Source organism: Saccoglossus kowalevskii, chromosome 15 (genome assembly GCF_978046115.1).
Source record: "Saccoglossus kowalevskii chromosome 15, keSacKowa6.1, whole genome shotgun sequence".
In the NCBI taxonomy this organism is placed as follows: domain Eukaryota; kingdom Metazoa; phylum Hemichordata; class Enteropneusta; family Harrimaniidae; genus Saccoglossus; species Saccoglossus kowalevskii.
This window is the reverse complement of record NC_140655.1, coordinates 22,385,398-22,409,520: the sequence shown is the minus strand read 5'-3', so window position 1 is coordinate 22,409,520 and position 24,123 is coordinate 22,385,398. Positions and strand designations below refer to the sequence as shown.

Sequence of the window (24,123 nt, the reverse complement as noted above, 5' to 3'; positions counted from 1 at the left end):
ATTTGCGTTATGTCCTACCTTGGCGGCCATTTTGAATTAAAAATGAGTTATTATGCAGTTATTAATATAATTTTTTTTAAAGAGCGGTGGTTGTCGCACAGCGCGTGCTCGAATTTCATGTAAACAAACAATGTATTTTACACGCGTTGTACACGTTGCTATGAGTCTTATATCAAACACGACGCGGCGAATCAACCACCGCCTTTTAAGCTATAGCTTAGCACTGGATTCTGGTCTTAAAAGTAGTGACCATAACATGCTACTCTATACCCATCGGCTTTAATTGACCATCAACGGATTTAAAATTAATTAGTAGAATCCAAAGACAGGAATGATTACTCAAAACAAACAGTGGTAATAAATTCTGACTGCCCCCCCCCCCCTGAACATAATTAGAGTTATTACATTTTAGTTGTGTATAAGTGTTTTTAGAAAATACCACTAGACCAAAGAGTGTGTCCTCTTGGTTGTAATCTCATTGAAAACGAGTTCCACTTTCTATTACAATGCCCCAAATTTGAGGAAATTAGAACTCGTTTTATAGACAAGTTTTACTATTGCCCAGCGCTTGAATGGAAATTTATTTTGCTACTGCAATCTGAAAATACACATACAATACAAAATCTTGCAAAATACGTATTCTACTCTTTACAAAAACGTCATAGTTTGTTGGAGGGAAATTTAACTGAAATATAAATTTAATTTGGTATTCATAGGTGAAGTATAAGTTTGTAATATTCAGACAAGCAGTAGCAGTGATTTTTCTTGTCAAACGATCTATTTATTTATTTGTGTTACATTTAAGTGTGTACATTATGGCCTATGGCCAATGGTACTGAATAAATATAATATACATTTTAGTTGTCTGTTTAACCATGGTGGACCTGGCATGTGTTGTGCGTGTGTACATGACAACTGTATACATATGGTATATTACAATGTAACATTGGCATTACAATGAGAACACTGTCAAGGTCAAACAAGAAACAATTTTGTGGTTCTACTGAAACCTGAGATTCTACCTTGCAATGAGCACCTGAGCTGTGATTCACGCTAAATTTTACGCATTAAAGTCATGGGGTGAAGTCTTATAATTGTGTAGCAAGGGTAGATTTTTTGTTTTGGGATATTTTTTATGGTATTCTCATCTTTGACTATCCATTGATATTTTGAAAAAGTATTCTTAAAGCAATAACTATAATATTTGTTGTGTAATCCATGTAACTGAGAAGTTTTAACATGGTTTATATTGAAGAATGTTATTTCAATTAACCTTTTCTACATGTGTGTATGTGTCAATGTCATAGCAAACTTATAGAATTAAATCTGAAAATAAACCATTTTCTGTAGAAAGTGTGTATTGTTTTAGTAATTCATACTAAACAGACAATTAGGGAGATCCACTTTTGGTCATTCTCCCTCTCCCTAGCTACTTGGCTATTTAGCTAAAAGTTATTTAGCTATTAATGGCTATTTAGGGATTGGTTATTTTAGCTATTAATGGCTATTTAACGATTGGTTATTTAGCAAATGGCTATTTACATGTAGCTATTAATGCTATCTATCTAGTGGTTATTTTAGCTAATCGCTATTTAGCTATTAATGGCTATTTAGCTACTAATGACTATTTAGCTATTAATGGCTATTTAGCTAGTGGTTATTTTAGCTAATGGCTATTTAGCTATTAATGGCTATTTAGCTAGTGGTTATTTTAGCAAATGGCTATTTAGCTATTAATGGCTATTTAGCTAGTGGTTATTTAGCAAATGGCTATTTACATGTAGCTATTAATTGCTATTTAGCTAGTGGTTATTTTAGCTAATGGCTATTTAGCTATTGGTTATTTTAGCTAATGGCTATTTAGCTATTAATGGCTATTTAGCTAGTGGTTATTTTAGCAAATGGCTATTTAGCTATTAATGGCTATTTAGCTAGTGGTTATTTAGCAAATGGCTATTTACATGTAGCTATTAATGGCTATCTATCTAGTGGTTATTTTAGGTAATCGCTATTTAGCTATTAATGGCTATTTAGCTAGTGGTTATTTTAGCAAATGGCTATTTAGCTATTAATGGCTATTTAGCTAGTGGTTATTTAGCAAATGGCTATTTACATGTAGCTATTAATGGCTATTTAGCTAGTGGCTATTTAGCTAGTGGTTATTTTAGCTAATGGCTATTTAGCTAATAATGGCTATTTAGCTACTAATGACTATTTAGCTATTAATGGCTATTTAGCTAGTGGTTATTTTAGCTAATGGCTATTTAGCTATTAATGGCTATTTAGCTACTAATGATTATTTAGCTATTAATGGCTATTTAGCTACTAATGGCTAATTAGCTATTAATGGCTATTTATGTAGTGGTTATTTTAGCTAATGGCCATTTAGCTATTAATGGCTATTTAGCTAGTGGCTATTTTAGCTAATGGCTATTTAGCTATTAATGGCTATTTAGCTACTAATGATTATTTAGCTATTAATGGCTATTTAGCTACTAATGGCTATTTAGCTATTCATGGATATTTAGCTATTAATGTCTATTTAGCTAGTGTTTTTTAGCTAATGGCCAATTAGCTAATGGCTATTTAGCTATTGATGGCTATTTATCTAGTGTTTTTTAGCTAATGGTCATTTGGCGAATGGCCAACTAGCTAATGGCTATTTAGCTAATGGCTAAGAACACAGTATGATTAATATGATTGAAAGGTCAGTAATCTGTTGTAAGTTAAAAAAATGATGTTGAAATGAAGTATTCAAAAAGTCACAATAATAAAATAATGAGAAAAATAAGATGCATCATCGTACCTTTATTTTTTTCAGCAAACCAGAAACATATATTTGATGTAAACAAACGAAAAACGAAGTCTCTTGTTTTAATGGAGTCCAGAACACTTTTAGATACACATGTATATATGTTCCCAGAGAGTGGAGTCTTTTGTGCTTATTGTCAGATGGTCGACAATAATGATACTTGTGTAATCGATCTTTATGATTGGTCATTTAGGGTTAAAATGGTCACCAGCATTTTTTTTGACCACACATGTTGCGGGGATTCCGCACTGTGTCGCTTTATATATACATAGTTGTCCCCTTCCCCCAAAATACTTGTTAGAGCAGGTGGTCACATGCACACTGCGTCACTGTATGTGTTGTTCAGAGATTAAAACAGTAATACGAGTTACATACAATTGTACCTTGCAAGTAGACTCCAGTATTTAAAGTCGCTTACTAGACTCATTTGACGTTTGCAATACCCATAAGCAGTCACAACAAAGAAGCAGTAAAGTTACAATATTATGTTACTCCCCCACATTGTTCTGTCTTCGTTTTCAACTCATTGTACCGCTGAGTCAGTTTCTTACCTTGTGGTCACACTCTCTGCCTGTCTGAGGGTTTTATTTGTTCGGTTCATTTTTTTTAAAATTTGGAAATATTAGCGGGGAGTGGGCTATATATGTCAAACTGCAACGATCCATTACAGTACTGTCTAAAGGCCAGTAAAATGATTAACTGTATGGTTTGACACCTTTTGCCTGTTATTGTGTGGAGCAAAACAGAGCTGGATTATTGAATGCGTTAATTACAAGTGCATGCACTATAGTGAGGTGAGGTGCACGGATACCTCATGAGGCAGTCTTGACAGATTTATTGGCAAAGTGCCAAGTGATATGCTTATGACTGGGGAAGGTATGTACATCTTAGCGTGTACCGGTATTGTTAGTTTGTTACAACATTTTTATAACGTGGCAGTGTAAAGTGGCTTTAACTTTTAAAAAAGCAAATTCATTAAAATTCTGTATTTTCGTCACTTGCATGTATGTGCCGATAGTTGGTTTTATTTCGCCATGTTACTATGCTGAAACTTTGCAACCACTAGTCGCTACGGCGTACTGCTACACTTGTACTGAGACACAATGAATGGTCTATTCAGTGGAGATCCCTGGATAAATGACTACACACAAAGTGGCATCTGAGAGAAAGTGGCGGTTGCTGTCAAACTGAGGTCAGTTCCAATTCGGGCAACACCCACTGTAAATGTGTTACCATTGTTGTGATGTTTTAAACTCACACAACCGGTGCATGTTTTGGTTGAAAAAACTTTAATGCTGACTGAGTCCTAGTTAGATTTCCTCATACGTGGATTTCTGTGGCATGTTTTAAGCATGGAGCCTTCATTGATGAGTCTAGGTTCAGAAGGTAGGCTTTGTCTCGTTTTTAATTTAAACATTCTTGTATGTGGAAATGGTCTGGACATATAGTACATGCAATAACACGGGCAGCTCCCGTATAGCCATTGCTTGAAATCTAAGACCGTTCCTGTCGCTTGAGTTCACTTGATATATGAAGAATAGTTTTACGCATACCAGACACAGTTTCTCACAGTCTACGAGAATTCAGATCTGCCGTGGTGTGTCTACGATCAGTTCTTTGTGCGTAATTTCACTCAATAGAATCTATGTCTGGTACAAAGAATCTGCTTACATTATGAATTTACTGACAAGTACTTTCCAGTGTAATCTGTTTGACATGATTACTTGACGTTTTTTCAACAAGCTCACTTAGCTGAAGACTACTAGGTCATGTAAAATATACTTTGTACCGAATAAAAACATTCTATGATGGTCCTTGTATTAAATAATAATACCATATAGTTTGTACAAATATATACAATCTAATTTGCTTGTACAAATAGTGCAGTTTACCTACATACATGTATTTTTGCTTGGAATTTAAATTCATATGATTAATTAAAAGTAAAGATATAAAAATTCCATTACAATACATGTACATTATACCCTAGGTTTGGCATGCAGTTGATCAGTGAAAATAATTGCATGCAATGTACATTTACCGAAATAGTGTTTTTTTTATGAAAATAAAGTATTGATCCAATGTCCAGTGTTTCTAAAGATTATTTTCCACAGGTACATACTGTTCATTCTTTAAATTTCACCAGAGTTTTTCTGTAGAATCATCAAATTTTGCATTTTTTATGTTGAGTAATTTATAGGTATTTTGCACATCAGAATAATGAATGCAAGCTTTATTACACTGATCGGGTATGTGTAGCTGTCAACAACAGAAATTAACCCAAACTCTACCTTCCCAATAAAGTTTTCAAAGATTTGATATGATTAGTGTTAATGAGAACCGAACCATCAAATGCAAAAAGTTTTTGTGTTTTTATTAATTTTGCAAATTTCACTGTAACTTTAGTATTAGTGAATTGAGTACAGTGTTAATTATTGAAGTAAGAAGACACACTTTCCTTAAAAGTTCTATATTCCCAAACATTTATTTGTGTGTAATCTATTATCTATTACTAATATCTATAATTTTAGTTAAATTAAAGATTTGTCAGGGATGCAAAATTTCACAATCGAATGTCCTGGCCGGCACACATAACCTGTTGAACCCCAGTTAAAGGGCATTGGTCGTCATATGACACATGTTCGATATGCACCCATGTATACAAAATGTCGTTTATGAAAATTAAAAATATAAACACTGCCCTTCAAATGTTCAATGCTTTGATATTTCTGGATTTTCCTGAAACCTTGTCTCCTGAAATGGCAGCGATTTACAGTAAGAGTATTTCTTGATAGACCCGACAGGGTTGACTGCACTCAATCACTAAACCATCATCTGACCTCTGTTGACCCTGAGTCTAGATTTCTACAATATATCGGCAATCTCTTTGTCCCGAGTGATAACGCCGCTCTCCAATTTATAACAGTCGACAGCGTTACTGAAACTGATTTATATGACTCCTTCTCAAAACAACATTTTTGGCTTCTTCAGCGTGATCAGCATGATAATTTACGGCATGAGAAATCGAGTGTGGTATGTGCGAAATTTTATTTACACCTGTTAAGGTAATGTCAGATCATCTATAGTGAAGTTGCATTCCAGACACCAAATCGGTAAGTTCAAAAGCTACCTTCAGGGGTTGAACACCAACACAAGTGTCAACCTCTAACCTGACCGATTACAAACTTAGGTAATGCGAGGCCAAGGCCAGGATTTATTCACTAATGTATGCAGCTTTGGGTGGAAGTTAGTTATGGTCCATAAGTACGTGCGTTTGACAGAACTCTGTTGGTGTCGGGATAGTCATTATATTGCCGTTTAATAGAGAGATGGCTGTATAGGCCTGCCATGTATTCCTAGATGTGGCAATGTTGGTGTGGTGAAATATAAATAACACTAGCAATAACCAAATTTAAAAAGTCAGAAGCTAAACTGAACAGACACTAAGTGTCCAGAATTGATACCTGACTAATAGTCCCTTGTGACATGCTCAATTCATGTACTACCGGTATATCTGTTTATACAGAATTTGTATAAACGTATATACGTTATATTTGTATTTGTAACAACTTGTCTGAGCTACCATTTTGAAAAAACAGGTGGTAGACACATACAAATTGCTGGGTGGTCCATATTTTGTTTTCTTAGTTCAGAAGTCAATAAATTCAAATAAATCAGTTTTTTTACTGGATATATTTTATGTAGAACAGTTCTTGATAGTTTGTTTTGATGACAAAATTATACATCAGTGTAAGGAACAATTACCGGTAAAGTAAACATTTCTAGTAATCCAGTACTGCAACTAATTCTGGAAAATGTACTAAAATAATTCTAGTCTGTGCCTTGGATTACTTTCCTGCTAAAATGTTATTGCCACATTTTGCTTACTTTTATATATTTTTCTATCATTGTTTATGATAGTTGTGCATCAATTGGACATAACTTCTTATTGGCTACAGGTTTTATCATCATTTTGAGAAATTTAGGTTTTATTATTTGTGAAAAGTTTTACAAGTCGACTGCAGTGCTTAAGAGTTAATTTGGAACTTGTGTCTCATTTTAACACAAATGTTGACAAAAACAACCAACCTTTGATATAAAAAACAATGTAATGTGTAAACAGTTCTATCTAATATTGGAATTAGAAAACAATTTGAGCCAAATTTGGTTGTGAAAAGTAGATTAACATTGCTCTTAAAGCCATGTGTGAATTTGTTGTGGATCTTTTCTTATTAAACTTAATGATGACTAAAATAAACTACTTAGATAGCCATGTATATTCAACTGTCTGTCCCAAGGGTATACACACTGTGCTGTTATGTGTTGAAGGTGTGACATGGTAGCATGGGTCAGGGGAAATATCCTCTAACCATGATTGACCTGTGACCTGTCCGCAATAAACTGTACTGTCTTGTAGCATTATGGTGTCTATTCTAGTTTCATTGATGTCATCATCAAAATTTCCGTTAGTAGATACAGAAGTGATTCCTTTTAGTTTCACCCGGAAATCCTATAAAAGAAGAACGCCTACATGTAGCAATTAAGGGTTGTACCTTTGGGTATTGGGGGGGGGGGGGCTTGATAAAAAATAAATCAGAAGGATGGTATTGAACAAAGTTATTCCTGAGTCTAACTTTTCCCGAAAGACTTAGTTTTAAGGAAACAGGAACCTTATTTTTTTTTCTCCATATGCCTTTTCCTTTCCCTTTTTTGAAAGACTACTAGTTTAAAACTTAGTCTAGACAGGCTATACGTTAAGCTAAATTTGAGATTTTAAAATGTTTTGTCATCAAAAGCTACCAATCCCTCTTTAACACAAGAATGGTCAAGTTGTAAACATTATTGCAGAAAATAGGTTATTTTCCGTTTACTGTGGGATTCTGCGTAATGTTTGAAAGATGCAGATCAAACATATGCTACAAAAACAAATGATTTATTTTTTTTATTTGGATTTGTCTTTTTTTTTTAGTTCAATGTCAAAATAACAATCTTTCAGAGAAGAATATGGTGTTGAGATTTCCTTACTTCATCAAAATTGATCATCATCAAATGCGAATACTGTAAAATACTTCATTTTTGCTTGGAATTTATTTTTGCTATTTTTGTTGAAGGGATGATTCAGTGAAAGCAAAATTTAGTGATTATACCTTTATTCTTGTATTTTACATTCAACTCATCTAAAAATAATTAAAATGAAGTACATTACAGTAGCACATTATTGAGCGTGAAAATATTTTTAAATATATATTTTCAAAAGAAATATTTCTAGTCACAATGGGCTTGCTTATAATCACTTGGAGTAAAAATTCACCCTTCAGTCAATCTTTGAATCAGTCAATCTTCAAATCGGTAAATATTCAATTCAGTCAATTATTATTTATCGATTCAGTTGATTTTTAAATCATTAAATCTTCAAATCAGTAAATCTTCAATTCAGTCAATTATTATTTATCAATTCAGTTGATTTTTAAATCATTAAATCTTCAAATCAGCCAATCGTCAAATCAGTAAATTTTTAAATCAGTAAATCTTCAAACACTCCAATCTTAAATTCAGTCAGTCTTTAAATCCTCAATTTTATTAAGATATCAGCTTATTGATTCACATTTCTTTTGTTGTATTTTGAAAACTTAAGTATTTTGTTTTTCATTGATTTAAGTGTCAACTAAACCTAACCAACCGTGGCATTGTTTTGGTCTCGTAGTACCTCATTGACCACAGGGTCGTTGACCTATAGACTCTTTTGAATGAATTATTATGCAATCCGTCAACCGTAAAGCATCAAGCGGAACAACTCCCAGTAATGCAACTTTCTTTTATAGTCCTTTTGTCCGTCATTGTTTTATTTGGAATATTTGTCAGCAATCGAGTCACTACACTATTGTCAAGAGTGAGAATAACAAAGTTGTAAGAAGCAAGTCTCTTCTTTATGGTATTTTGCATTTATTCTCATATGACCTTTGACATATTTAACAAGTTTGGTCCAGTTTGAGGTGTTGATGTGGTTTATACATTCCGTTGGACTGAGTATAAAAAATCACTTTCTGAATTCCTGAGATTTTTAACCTGTAATTTTAATTTTGTTTTTTATATTAAAAGAAATTTTAAAAATAATTAAAAAAAAATCGTATAGAAATATGATGTATTTTTAAAAACAGTTAAAATTTTGTTTTGTTTTTTCAGTGTATTTTTTCATATTTACTCTCATACTAAAATAAAGTTTAATAATAATAAAGTACATTTTTATAAATATAGATAATTAAGGTTAGATTTTGTATTTAAGAATGTTTGTCATGCTTGAATAATGATTTATTTAATTCATTAATTTATTGCATTTATATAAATATAAAAAAATCTTAAACCCACCCACAACGGAGGAAGCATCTGTACAATACATGTGATAATCATCATAGGGCTTCTGTCTGTTAGACTTCCATCATAATGGCTTTATGATGTCACTTCCTGTCAAATCAAGAGAACAGGCAAGGGTTGCTGTGATTTATTTAATTTAAACCCATGTCACCCCCCAGTCTATTATTGTTCGTGTCGCCCACTCAAAAATTCTGACATTCCAGTAGAAGGAAGTATATTTGTTTTTTCTTCTTTTTTTCCCCTCCTATCTTTCATCTGTTGCGTGCTTTGTAAAAAAAGGGACAAAAACACACATAATAAAAAAAAAAAAATCATTCTAATAGTACATGTATATTTCTAAGTTGTCCCCACCCATCAATAAATGGATTGTTTAATGAATAATTCAACCAATGAATTTCTATTCACTTAAGTGGTCTTGTAGTATTCAGTTTTCAGCAGTTTAAGGGGTCTTTTAAGGAAACCATGTTTAGTACCTCCCAGTGAACAAGGAGGTTGCATGTTCATGTACATCGATGAGTACACACACAGATTGACTCTGCAAATAGACGGAGGAGAATTAGGGGGGAAATTACTTTCAGGATGGTTGTTTATGAAAAAGCTGAATATTCATGGTTATTTCAAGGTTAGGCGAAATCTCAGGCAGCTACTTTAAAATATCGTTGAAAACATGTCATGGAACAGCTAGCCTCTGAAGGTAAGGTCGTTTTTTTTCACCGATTCATTCAATCTAAATTCAAAATATTAATATTTAACCCGACTTGCTGTAACTGGTACTGTTTGTTTGCAGTGAAGACAATGAATAATGTTAAAGAGATTTCTGGCTGAGCAGTGTGTATATGTATATTTTCAAATTTGTGAGACATTTGTGAACGCTCACAGCGTATTAAAGCTAATATCAGTGCCTGACAATTGTTATTGTAATTATTATTTGGGTCACAGCGTGTTACAGACTGTTCCTACCTGCTTTGAACGTTTGAAAATGTGAACTCAGGATGACCCCCAACATTGCCCTATTTTTACAGAATCCACAATTTTGTATTATTACGTCTACAATATTGGCTTACTACTTGATTCTGTTTATCTGAATTTTTTTTTTTTTAAATCTGATTTATCGTTGCAATTCAGATTTGCTGATAGATCAGTATTACCGTGTTTATTTGAACGAGATTATCTGCTTATATAGTATAGATTTACATATTAATTTTGATATCTATTTTCATTTTCATGATTTAATAAAATTTATTTAGACTTTTTGTTTAATTTGTGTAAAATCACAATTAATAATTTTAGTTTCAAAGTCAACTTGCATCACTTCTCACAAAATTAACTTGCATAATTTATTTATAGAATTTTTTTAATATTTTAATTAGGAATTTTAGCCTATAGAAAATTATGTACATTTAGTCCCAAATTAACAAAGATATTGTAGAAATATTCATAGAAGTACACATAAATTTTGTACCAAAAGTTTGGCTGGAAAATTGATGGTTTCAACTTTTTTTTAATTTTGTGATTTATTATGTAAAATTCACTGAATATTAACACAGATTATAATACAGCTTGCACTTACACATGCTTCAAAAAAAAAAACACATCAAAGTTACTTCTGCTGAATTCTTCAATAGTATGCAAGTATCAAGTGCAGACCACTAAACAGAAACACAGTTACCATTATAACACAAAATTAGTAGTGTACTGTAAAAGGATTAATTATTCACTGGGTTTTAATTTTGCTTATTTCGTTGACTGGAAAATGCGCAATTAAAACCCACTGAATATGTAAAATTTAGCATAGAACACATTATCTAAATGATAAAACCGTGACTTTAAAACCCACTGAATATGCCTGAAATGGTAAATCAGCGAAATTTAAACCCAGTGAAAATTAGTCATTTTACAGTATGTGCTTTACTAAATGCAGAAATGTGTCTATGGATAGAATGAGTCATACGTTATTTTAATGACCCAACATACATTTATTTAATACAGTGTTTGGATTACGTGCGCTTCTCTTAGAGCAAATACGGTAACCATACATGTATTTCAGTGTTTTTGATGATATTCAATGATACAGCTATTTTCTAATTCTAATAATATTGACAGTTCATGGCCATCAATCGTGTAACCACCGTTTACCAATTTTAACGAAAGGTGTACTGTAGCGGAGCGGTGAGGAGTTTGGCGTATGACAATCCGCTGATTCGGCTACACGTTAAACATTTGTTAAGAACACTGTTAACAACTCAACGTAGTTTGGAGTCCGATATGACAAAGGATTAATTTTCGCTAAATAAATGATTCAGTGAAAATAAAATCCAGCGAATATACTTTTTTCCTATATCTTGTATTCAAAACATCAAAATCAGTGAAAATAAATTCCATACAAAACACCCTTTTCAGTGAAAATAAATTTCACCTAAAATAAAGTATTTTATAGTATACCGGTAATGATTTTTAGCCTTAGTCTCAGTCTAAGGTCTGTGCTTCAGACTAGATGAGTAAATCATTCCCAGACTTCTGTTTGTGCATTAGGGGCTGACTATTAGATACTTTGAAAAGGAGATATGGTATCAAAATTATAATTTTCCTTCACTTAGTTGCTATAACAATTTTTTGGATTCTTCTATTAAAAATATGTTAATTTTTTTTTAAATATTTTTTTTTATATTTTTTTTTTTATTTTATTCGTTAAGTTTTCTGTGCATTATTTAAAAAAAATAACCTTGCCTGAGATTGTTATGGTCAACCCTTTATACCTAGGATTTGTGAGATCTTGTTCATTTAGCCTAGAGCATCAATTACCACGGTAACATGCTGGAACGCCTGAAATAACATCCACGTACATGCATGGTTTTACTGTGGAGCTGTGTTGAATTGTTGACATTACACACAGTACTGTTTTAATCTGGTACGCTTTGATTTTATGTACATAGTATGTAAATCACATATTATCAGAAGCTGACCAAGTGCAATCCTGACTTGCACAGAAAACTTGCTCCAGGGTTTGAACTAAAGTAGACAACCAATTTCAAGGTCAAAACTGCTTGAGTTTGATTGAAATTATGGAGGAAATAGCTGATTATGTGAAACCTGAGGATAGACTTAAAAAAACCACAGTCACACATTGGAACGTTTTAAAACAACAGCAACTATCATAAATCCACTGCCGATTTACCAAATTACATTGACAATTCAAATTCTTTTGTTTTGTATTTGTAGTTTTTGTATTTGCAGTTATTTATTTATTTATTTTAATATCTATATTTTTCACTACTACTTCTTGTTAAATATTATTAATAAATTTGTATAATAAAGAAAAAAAATTTACTAATGTAGTTGCTCTATTACAAGCTCATCTCCAATAGTTGTGTACTTATACTGTAAAGGGGTCAAATATTCACTGGGTTTCAATTTTGCTTATTTCGCTGACTGGAAAATGCGCTAAATTAAAACACAGTGAATATGTAAAATTTAGCATAAAACACATTATCTAAATGATAAAACCCACTGAATATGCCTGAAATGGTAAATCAACGAAATTTAAACCCAGTGAAAATTAATCATTTTACAGTAGTCAAAAATTTTATTTGTTGAATGCTGGATTGTTAAAATATGACTTGGTACGAATATGGATACACCATTGTCATTTACATATGCATTAAAATCTACATGCTATTTAAATAATGAGAAAATACCAGTACATTGCTTAGAGCCTGTATCAGGCACAATGTTGCTTTGAGGTGATCACTTAGTTTTAGGTTTCCATAATGTGCATGCTATTAGGCATTAGAAACCATCACCAACTCTCAAAGTTTTAGATGCATTTGATAGATGCATCCCATGGTGATAGTAAAGGTGGTGTTTAAAAAAAATTATTTTGAGCAGGGAGCCATATTTACAAATTCAAGTTACTGTTAGTCAGGGAGAATAATGAATTTTTTCAAACAGAGTTTAAAGTCACAGTGATCAATTTCATATATCCTAGTATAAATCTTTAATTTAATTAACATATTCACTTATTGCGACTTTTGTCCAAATTCATCCCAAGTGAACGGCAATTTAGATACAGAAAATCTGCTCAGTGAACATTTCACTGTAGTTCACTTACACTGCGAAGTGCAAAATTGATGTTCGTCCTTAGCAATGCCCTAAATTTTTTTCGAATTTAACGGTTTACTGCACAGTACATGCATTTGAAAAGGGGCATGTAACGCATTGAATTATTGAAATAAAAATGAACAGATGTGGAAGGATAGACTTCTAATCCTTTGTTTATGCATGTACCTTGTGTTTATGCTGAGTCATCAACTTTACAAACTCCACCCACATGTGCAATGTGTCAGTGCCATTGTTCACTGCTGTTATTACAAGAGTAGAATTCTCTTGTTCGATCAAAAATGCTTTGAAGAAGATCAAAATAATCATGATTTCATTAACTGACAATTATTGGGTCACAAAAACTTGCTATGTATGATGAAAGCACGTCTGCCTTTGAATTATAAGTTGATGTTCACAGCTAACATGTTTTAGATACAGAAACTTATGAATCTTTGAAAGTCTGATATGCACACTCCTACTATCAGAATTTTTTTGTTTCCTCATCATGGAGTTTAGTTGCATAAATTTTAACCAATTTTCAATCAAAAATTCATAATATTTGGCAAGGTATGGCCAACAGCGAAGTAATATACATGTTTGACATTTTTGATATATCTAACACATGTAGTTGTAAAGACTGACATGCTTGGCATTGAAGACACATCAGGCATCTGAAATGCACATTTGTGGTATTTTGGAGGTGACTGTTGTCCAATTTTGGGTTTATATGCACCTTGAGATGCGCTTCCTGTAGAGCCAATAGGGGTATTCCATATATAATATTCCATAGGAATATCTTCCATATAATATTCCATAAGAATTTCTCTCGTATAATATTCCATAGGAATATCTTCCAAATAATATTCCGTAGGAATATCTTCCATATAATATTCCACAGGAATATCTTCCATATAATATTCCATAGGAGTATCTTCCATATAATATTCTGTAGGAATATCTTCCATATAATAGTCTGTAGGAATATCTTCCATAAAATATTCCATAAGAATATCTTCCATACAATATTCCATATGAATATCTTCCATATAATATTCCATGAGAATATCTTCCATATAATATTCCATGGGAATATCTTCCATATAATATTCCATGGGAATATCTTCCATATTATACTCCATGGGAATATCTTCCATATTATACTCCATGGGAATATCTTCCATATAATATTCCATGGGAATATCTTCCATATAATATTCAATGGGAATATCTTCCATATAATATTCCATATGAATATCTTCCATATAATATTCCATGAGAATATCTTCCATATAATATTCCATGGGATTATCTTCCATATACTATTCCATAGAAATATCTTCCATATATTATTCCATAGAAATATCTTCCAAATATTACATGTATTCTTATAATAATTATACATTTATTTCATCCTTAAAAAACATGTACGACAGCAATAACATGTTGGTCATAAAACACAATACATATAGTACTATTAAAAAGTAGAATGTCAGTCATTTTTGATATTCTATATCAAAGTTGGCCTTGAAACTGGGCACCCTCATAACATTGAAGTTCAAACCTGACCTTGTACATCAAGCCACTGTTGTACATTTGGCATATTTCTCTGGTTTAAAGCCACTTATAAGTTTAAATTACGCCGTGGTGTAAACCGAACGTTGTTCCCTGTTTTATTTTTCTTGCAAGAAACACTTTGCAGTGTCTTATATGAGATTGGAATGTTCAAGAAGTGGGTCATGTTAACCTCAGATGTTTCCGCTGTGAATATAAAGATTGTGACAGCATAACGAGACAATGAAGGGTTTATCGTGTAATGTCGGTTAATAGCGACCTCACTTGAATAATTCATGTTTTGTGATGAGTCCAATGCACTTCGATACATAATGTATTCATATACATACCTCCTGTATGCATTGAATCTGGCTCTGAGTTATGAGTCATTTAAAAGGTTGTCTCTCATTGGTTGCCTGGCATCTAATCAATTAGCCAATCAGGAAACATAATGATTCATTATTAAATTTGATAGTTTGAGTTTAAAATTGTGTCTGTCCTTAGTTGACTCTTTGAATGATGCCATTTTAAATCTTTTTTTATAATTTCTTTATTTTTGGATCAAAGTGAACATAATCTCCCATTGGCTACAGGTCTTAAAACATTCAACATTTTGAAAATAATAAAATAAATAGTAATTATTTGTCAAAAAGTTGACTTTGGGTTCAAAGGTCAAATATAACTTGTGATTGGCAGTTATATTTTTAATACATTTTTTTCATTGAACCACGAAACGCCACAAATGAATTGGTGAAAATTCAAGTTATAAGCTTTTGTATTCTGAAAACTTGCCATTTATTCAAAACCAAATAATTATTTATAACCATTATGAATGCCATAACTTTCAGGTTTGATTTTTGGCCATGTTACTCAAAATTAATTATTAAAAAAATAAACTAATTTTTGTTGACAATACGACTTTAAGAAATTCTAATAACATGTATTGCCACACCTGGTGACCTACTTGTGCACGTTTCTTACAAGCTGTTTGATCAGCTTTCAAATACGCTACCCCAAGGATTCTGTAGTTCAAGGCCTAAATACTGTACATAGTAAAATTTATTTTGAACTGAAAACAGTATTTTGGTGTCTTTTGTGTTATTTGTTTTAGGTTGTATGCAAAACATAATTTTTAGGTGATTCCCTTTCAGAATATACTGTGGAATACTTTATTTTTGCTGAAAAGGTATTTTGGGCATTTTGTATGGAATTTATTTTCACTGATTTTTGATAAGTTGAATGTAAAAATAGGAAAAAAAGTATATTCGCTGGATTTTATTTTCACGGGATCATCCCTTCAGCGAAAATAGCGAAAATAAATTCCAAGCGAAAATAAAGTATTCTACAGTAGTCTGAATTGGTCTCATAACGAATTCCTGAAATTCTCGATCCTTGTGATTAAATATGCAAATACGTGTTGTTATAAAAGTGTGCTATGTGTAAGAGCTAGACAGGATGTCCATATTGGTATTTAAGATTGTTAGTTTTATTTACGTTCATGATGGAATGCATTGTGCAAGTATAGAAACACTTGGAAGTTGTGCTTATGCAAGGAATTCTAAATATTCTGTACATATTGTGTTCATGTGTTAAGTAGTATTAGCATGAGAATTGAAAACATCTTTACACCTGTTTGCTGGTGGTATGGGATGATTTTTACTGCATCACTTAATTGTTTCACTCACCGGCACATGAATGGGTTTTTGGTAGGAAGGACCGATAAATCAAGTATTAATGATACTGTAGATGTTGTCATGCCGACCCGACCCATAGCTCCCCAGTTAAAATCCTACCTGGATTTGACCCCTATCTGACTCAATGTGGAAGCCAAAGCTATCGACCGAACAGGGACGAAAGCAGGTTTGATTACGGGGTGCACACCTTCATAATGACTTAACTGCCACATTGCATTGTGGGATATGCATATATTAGTAATATCGGTTTTAGGGGGCACGGGTTATCTTGATATGAAATTGAAGAAGCTACTTTATCTGGTGCATGTAATCGACACAGACTTGTTGATGCACACTAATTTCCGTAATGCCAGCCCTGTCACACTAAAAAACCCAACCATGAAATATACTTTCTGTGACAAAGAATACTCTGTTAACATTTGCAGTTTGCTTATTAAAAAAAGTTATAGTGGAGAAAGCACAGTGATGTTTAAAGTAGAAAATTCATGCCTGACACAAAAATATCCAGGTGAATACTGATTGGCAAGTTGTCAGCTTTTTGCCGAAGGATATTGGTCAGGTAACTGTTATATCCATCGAGGATGATTTGGTTCACCTCGGTGTACTATGGCACAACTAATCAAGCATACTCTTTGTTGACTTTACTGTTGACCTTATGACCTCTTGAGCCGTCCAATCAGGCTAGCCCTGAACCTCCACCATGTTTGATAAATTCCATCTCTCTTTACATAGCAAGTCATTATAAAAAAGTGTAGAAAAGTTTTTATAACCTTTTTAGGACCCATAAGTCAGCTTTTGTTACCTTTCACTATAGAAAAACTAACAATTTTGATGTGTATATATATATATATATATATATATATATAAAATTAAAATTAAAAAAAAAATGGTCCAAAATTAACTGAGAAATTGTAGCAAAAACATAACAATATTTTAAATTTATTGGCATTTAAAGTATGAATTATGTTGGACAAAATTTTTTGAAATTTTTCTCTTGGCCTAAGGTAATGAGAAAAACATTGTCGAACATTGACTGACTTAAGACAGATAGGTTTCCAATTTAAAAAAAAATATTTAGATTGATTATTGTATAATATTCTTATAAATTTTTTTCTATTTTTTGCATCTTTTATCTTGCATTTTGCCCCCTCCCCAAATCTTGTGATTTTGGCAACTTAGTCACATGTAATAAAATTGTTGGTTACGAAGGAAAGAATTCCAGCCCTTCCCCAAAGATATTTCTGTGTCTTATAAGTAAGTGGGTTGTAGAAAATATCGTGTACCGAACAGGTGAAATATGACTCTTACCTCTCAATCACTTATTAAAAATAACTTTAATCATGTCATATGGTATATGGTTCTGTTGTGCCTATGCTAAGTAGGTGCACTAAATATAAATATATGCACATACATAAAAAGAACTAATGGAATTAATATGAATAAATGTTTTTAAAATAATGCATATTCTTAAATAAATTTATAATGAATAAATACATGTAATTGAAAACGATTAATTAAATATTATTAAATTGATAAAGTATGATGAATATATTGAAATAAATATATTTTTGAATATTAAATATAATAAAATTATATTATATAATATTGAATAAATATATAAAAATGTATAAATAATTGATACATGCAGATAAAAAAAATATTCTATAAAAAATATATAAAAATGATTAATTGTTTTATTAGGTTATTTATATTAAAATATTATTAATTATTGGTTACAAGCAGATGAAACAAATACATAAAATATAATAAATTAATACATATTTTCATAAATGACAAATAAAATATTTAATACAAGTATTGTTCAATCATGAGATAAAATTTTGCAAATATATAAATAGATAATTGAATAGAAATGAATTTAATATTTATATACTGAATAAAAATGCACGACTATTGAATTAGACTAGACTTGGTGTAATGTATGTTAACTGTACATCATTGTTATCAGCGGATCACGACTACATGCCTTCGTCTTCCACTAATAGAATGCGCTTTATAGGTCTGACCAATCAGATGTTGAGGGCAAGCACTGATTTCCTTCACTCATCATTTTTGTCCACAAATCTAGAAAATTGCAATAGCGTCTTGTCTTCAGGATATACATCAGGTGTGCATACAATTTTTTTTTTTTTTTTCAGATTACGAATGTGATTATTTAAAATAATTTTAAAAAAAATAATATTTATTGTTTGATAAGTAACAGCCATTATTTAGTTTTTTGTTTGTTTTTTTTTTAGCTTGTAGTCGATACATGCGAGATACGAGTGAATTCATGAAACCACTGTAACGTTTGCAATCTTTTGCAAATATTTTGTGTACTTAATGTATTTTTGTATAATGAATATATTTTCTCCCAGGCTGCAAAAACATTGAGATGTTCTTTAGTTTAGTTTTGCTTAAAGAAAAATTTTCACAATATTGTGGCATAGTCTTAGCGTAACCTCTTTATTCCTTATCAAATTAGGAAAAATTCTAACAGTGAAAATGAATGTGAAGAATTACATGACTTTTGTTTTTGCACGGCAAATAGTGTTGATAGTGTTTGAAAAATAGACGCAATGTGTTTTGTGTATTTGGCAGATATACGACTCTTACCCTCAACAATATCTCGGTGGTCATTTTATGTATTGGTTAAATCGCTACAATCGTCACACAGCATGCGTTCGAATAAATGTAAACAATGTTTTTTACATGCATTGCATACTTCGCTATGGGTCCCATATCGAACACGATGCAGCACAACAATCGTAGCACTCTAACTGTGGACAACTATATTTCATTAGTCAGAATACTGTGGATGACTTTATTTTAGGTGGAATTTGCTGGAAAACAGCATATTGACACAAGTAATTTGTTTTCACTGATTTGCATGAAGTGACGTGTAAACCAGTTTGGAATTACAGTATTTTTAGTGCATTTTCTTTATACTGATTTTAATACCACCTTAGGGGAAAAATAAATTGAAAGTGAAAATAATGTATCTAAATAACATAGTCATGTGTCCTGTATTCAGTGAAAATAATGTATCTAAATAACATAGTCATGTGTCCTGTATTAAGTGAAAATAATGTATCTAAATAACATAGTCATGTGTCCTATATTCAGTGAAAATAATGTATCTAAATAACATAGTCATGTGTCCTGTATTCAGTGAAAATAATGTATCTAAATAACATAGTCATGTGTCCTGTATTCAGTGAAAATAATGTATCTAAATAACATAGTCATGTGTCCTGTATTAAGTGAAAATAATGTATCTAAATAACATAGTCATGTGTCCTGTATTCAGTGAAAATAATGTATCTAAATAACAGTCATGTGTCCTGTATTCAGTGAAAATAATGTATCTAAATAACATAGTCATGTGTCCTGTATTCAGTGAAAATAATGCATCTAAATAACATAGTCATGTGTCCTGTATTCAGTGAAAATAATGTATCTAAATAACAGTCATGTGTCCTGTATTCAGTGAAAATAATGTATCTAAATAACATAGTCATGTGTCCTGTATTCAGTGAAAATAATGCATCTAAATAACATAGTCATGTGTCCTGTATTCAGTGAAAATAATGTATCTAAATAACATAGTCATGTGTCCTGTATTCAATGAAAATAATGTGTCTAAATAACATAGTCATGTGTCCTGTTTTCAGTGAAAATAATGCATCTAAATAACATAGTCATGTGTCCTGTATTCAGTGAAAATAATGCATCTAAATAACATAGTCATGTGTCCTGTATTCAGTGAAAATAATGCATCTAAATAACATAGTCATGTGTCCTGTATTCAGTGAAAATAATGTATCTAAATAACATAGTCATGTGTCCTGTATTCAGTGAAAATAATGTATCTAAATAACATAGTCATGTGTCCTGTATTCAGTGAAAATAATGTATCTAAATAACATATTCATGTGTCCTGTATTCAGTGAAAATAATGTATCTAAATAACATAGTCATGTGTCCTGTATTCAGTGAAAATAATGTATCTAAATAACATAGTCATGTGTCCTGTATTCAGTGAAAATAATGTATCTAAATAACATAGTCATGTGTCCTGTATTCAGTGAAAATAATGCATCTAAATAACATAGTCATGTGTCCTGTATTCAGTGAAAATAATGTATCTAAATAACAGTCATGTGTCCTGTATTCAGTGAAAATAATGTATCTAAATAACATAGTCATGTGTCCTGTATTCAGTGAAAATAATGCATCTAAATAACATAGTCATGTGTCCTGTATTCAGTGAAAATAATGTATCTAAATAACATAGTCATGTGTCCTGTATTCAATGAAAATAATGTGTCTAAATAACATAGTCATGTGTCCTGTATTCAGTGAAAATAATGCATCTAAATAACATAGTCATGTGTCCTGTATTCAGTGAAAATAATGCATCTAAATAACATAGTCATGTGTCCTGTATTCAGTGAAAATAATGCATCTAAATAACATAGTCATGTGTCCTGTATTCAGTGAAAATAATGTATCTAAATAACATAGTCATGTGTCCTGTATTCAGTGAAAATAATGTATCTAAATAACATAGTCATGTGTCCTGTATTCAGTGAAAATAATGTATCTAAATAACATAGTCATGTGTCCTGTATTCAGTGAAAATAATGTATCTAAATAACATAGTCATGTGTCCTGTATTCAGTGAAAATAATGTATCTAAATAACATAGTCATGTGTCCTGTATTCAGTGAAAATAATGTATCTAAATAACATAGTCATGTGTCCTGTATTAAGTGAAAATAATGTATCTAAATAACATAGTCATGTGTCCTGTATTCAGTGAAAATAATGTATCTAAATAACATAGTCATGTGTCCTGTATTAAGTGAAAATAATGTATCTAAATAACATAGTCATGTGTCCTGTATTCAGTGAAAATAATGTATCTAAATAACATAGTCATGTGTCCTGTATTCAGTGAAAATAATGCATCTAAATAACATAGTCATGTGTCCTGTATTCAGTGAAAATAATGCATCTAAATAACATAGTCATGTGTCCTGTATTCAGTGAAAATAATGTATCTAAATAACATAGTCATGTGTCCTGTATTCAGTGAAAATAATGTATCTAAATAACATAGTCATGTGTCCTGTATTCAGTGAAAATAATGTATCTAAATAACATAGTCATGTGTCCTGTATTCAGTGAAAATAATGTATCTAAATAACATAGTCATGTGTCCTGTATTCAGTGAAAATAATGTATCTAAATAACATAGTCATGTGTCCTGTATTCAGTGAAAATAATGTATCTAAATAACATAGTCATGTGTCCTGTATTAAGTGAAAATAATGTATCTAAATAACATAGTCATGTGTCCTGTATTCAGTGAAAATAATGTATCTAAATAACATAGTCATGTGTCCTGTATTAAGTGAAAATAATGTATCTAAATAACATAGTCATGTGTCCTGTATTCAGTGAAAATAATGTATCTAAATAACATAGTCATGTGTCCTGTATTCAGTGAAAATAATGCATCTAAATAACATAGTCATGTGTCCTGTATTCAGTGAAAATAATGTATCTAAATAACATAGTCATGTGTCCTGTATTCAGTGAAAATAATGTATCTAAATAACATAGTCATGTGTCCTGTATTCAGTGAAAATAATGTATCTAAATAACATAGTCATGTGTCCTGTATTCAGTGAAAATAATGTATCTAAATAACATAGTCATGTGTCCTGTATTCAGTGAAAATAATGCATCTAAATAACATAGTCATGTGTCCTGTATTCAGTGAAAATAATGTATCTAAATAACATAGTCATGTGTCCTGTATTCAGTGAAAATAATGTATCTAAATAACATAGTCATGTGTCCTGTATTCAGTGAAAATAATGTATCTAAATAACAGTCATGTGTCCTGTATTCAGTGAAAATAATGTATCTAAATAACATAGTCATGTGTCCTGTATTCAGTGAAAATAATGCATCTAAATAACATAGTCATGTGTCCTGTATTCAGTGAAAATAATGTATCTAAATAACATAGTCATGTGTCCTGTATTCAATGAAAATAATGTGTCTAAATAACATAGTCATGTGTCCTGTTTTCAGTGAAAATAATGCATCTAAATAACATAGTCATGTGTCCTGTATTCAGTGAAAATAATGCATCTAAATAACATAGTCATGTGTCCTGTATTCAGTGAAAATAATGCATCTAAATAACATAGTCATGTGTCCTGTATTCAGTGAAAATAATGTATCTAAATAACATAGTCATGTGTCCTGTATTCAGTGAAAATAATGTATCTAAATAACATAGTCATGTGTCCTGTATTCAGTGAAAATAATGTATCTAAATAACATAGTCATGTGTCCTGTATTCAGTGAAAATAATGTATCTAAATAACATAGTCATGTGTCCTGTATTCAGTGAAAATAATGTATCTAAATAACATAGTCATGTGTCCTGTATTCAGTGAAAATAATGTATCTAAATAACATAGTCATGTGTCCTGTATTCAGTGAAAATAATGTATCTAAATAACATAGTCATGTGTCCTGTATTAAGTGAAAATAATGTATCTAAATAACATAGTCATGTGTCCTATATTCAGTGAAAATAATGTATCTAAATAACATAGTCATGTGTCCTGTATTCAGTGAAAATAATGTATCTAAATAACAGTCATGTGTCCTGTATTCAGTGAAAATAATGTATCTAAATAACATAGTCATGTGTCCTGTATTCAGTGAAAATAATGTATCTAAATAACATAGTCATGTGTCCTGTATTCAGTGAAATCGTAATTATTCACAACTTTCTGTTACAAGATGCAATGAAGGACAATCTGACAATGAAGACAATTATAGCTGATCCCCATAAAACTATTTACAGTGTTTATGTCACAGGCTTCATCATTTCTAGGGAGCAGAGTGGACTCTTGTTAGCACACCATGCATACACATTAATCATTAGATCAATTGTTTTTCACAAACCTGGTAGAATGGATAGAATTTATCAAAAGAATTAGTGTCTTGAATTAAGATCAGCCTTGTGTTGTCCTTGTTTCACATTTTATTGATTGTACATGTAGCTTTTTGTCCTCATGGTTAGTGACATGTTGAATAATATTCTGGGGTTTGTCTTGAAAAAAAATGCAAGAGGGAGCACTGCAATTCAGCGGTGCCACCAAGTGGGGGAGATAGGGTTCTCCCTACCAGGGTGTGGAGTTTTTAATAATGGAGCATTCTATGGCTTTTTTGGGGCCAAAATTACTATCAGACAGGTCACAGTTGAAGACTGTGGCCACATGTGATCCCTGGTCATTCAGAATTTTATGGTTGCCAGAGGATCTGCTCCCCAGGGTAAGGGGGTGCATGGCCATGGCATGAGGGCGCTGCGCCCCTGTTTCCTTGTTTAAAAAAATCCCTGATATTAATACATGTATATTAATAATATTTCCTTCATAAATGAATTGTCAAATTTGTTTAAGGTTTTATTACTGCAGTATTCTCCTTGTTTTTTGTTTTCTTTATATTTCTTTTTCTTTATTACCATATTTAGTATCTCCAGACAGTTGTGCAAAGTTATTCACT

General features: G+C 31.5%; 1 protein-coding gene across 3 annotated transcripts in view; it reads left to right on the top strand.

The window, feature by feature from the left end:
* LOC102808460 (kazrin-like) overlaps positions 1–24,123 on the top strand; it is a 61,275-nt gene that overhangs the window by 6,457 nt on the left and 30,695 nt on the right. The window contains exon 1 of one of the 3 annotated variants that reach the window (XM_085490575.1): positions 9,656–9,878. The exons of the other annotated variants lie outside the window; for them this stretch is intronic. Coding sequence (XP_085346701.1) covers positions 9,857–9,878 — 22 coding nt within the window. The 5' untranslated portion in view covers positions 9,656–9,856. Of the gene's footprint in view, positions 1–9,655; positions 9,879–24,123 lie in introns of those variants that run through there. 3 annotated transcript variants of the gene reach the window in all.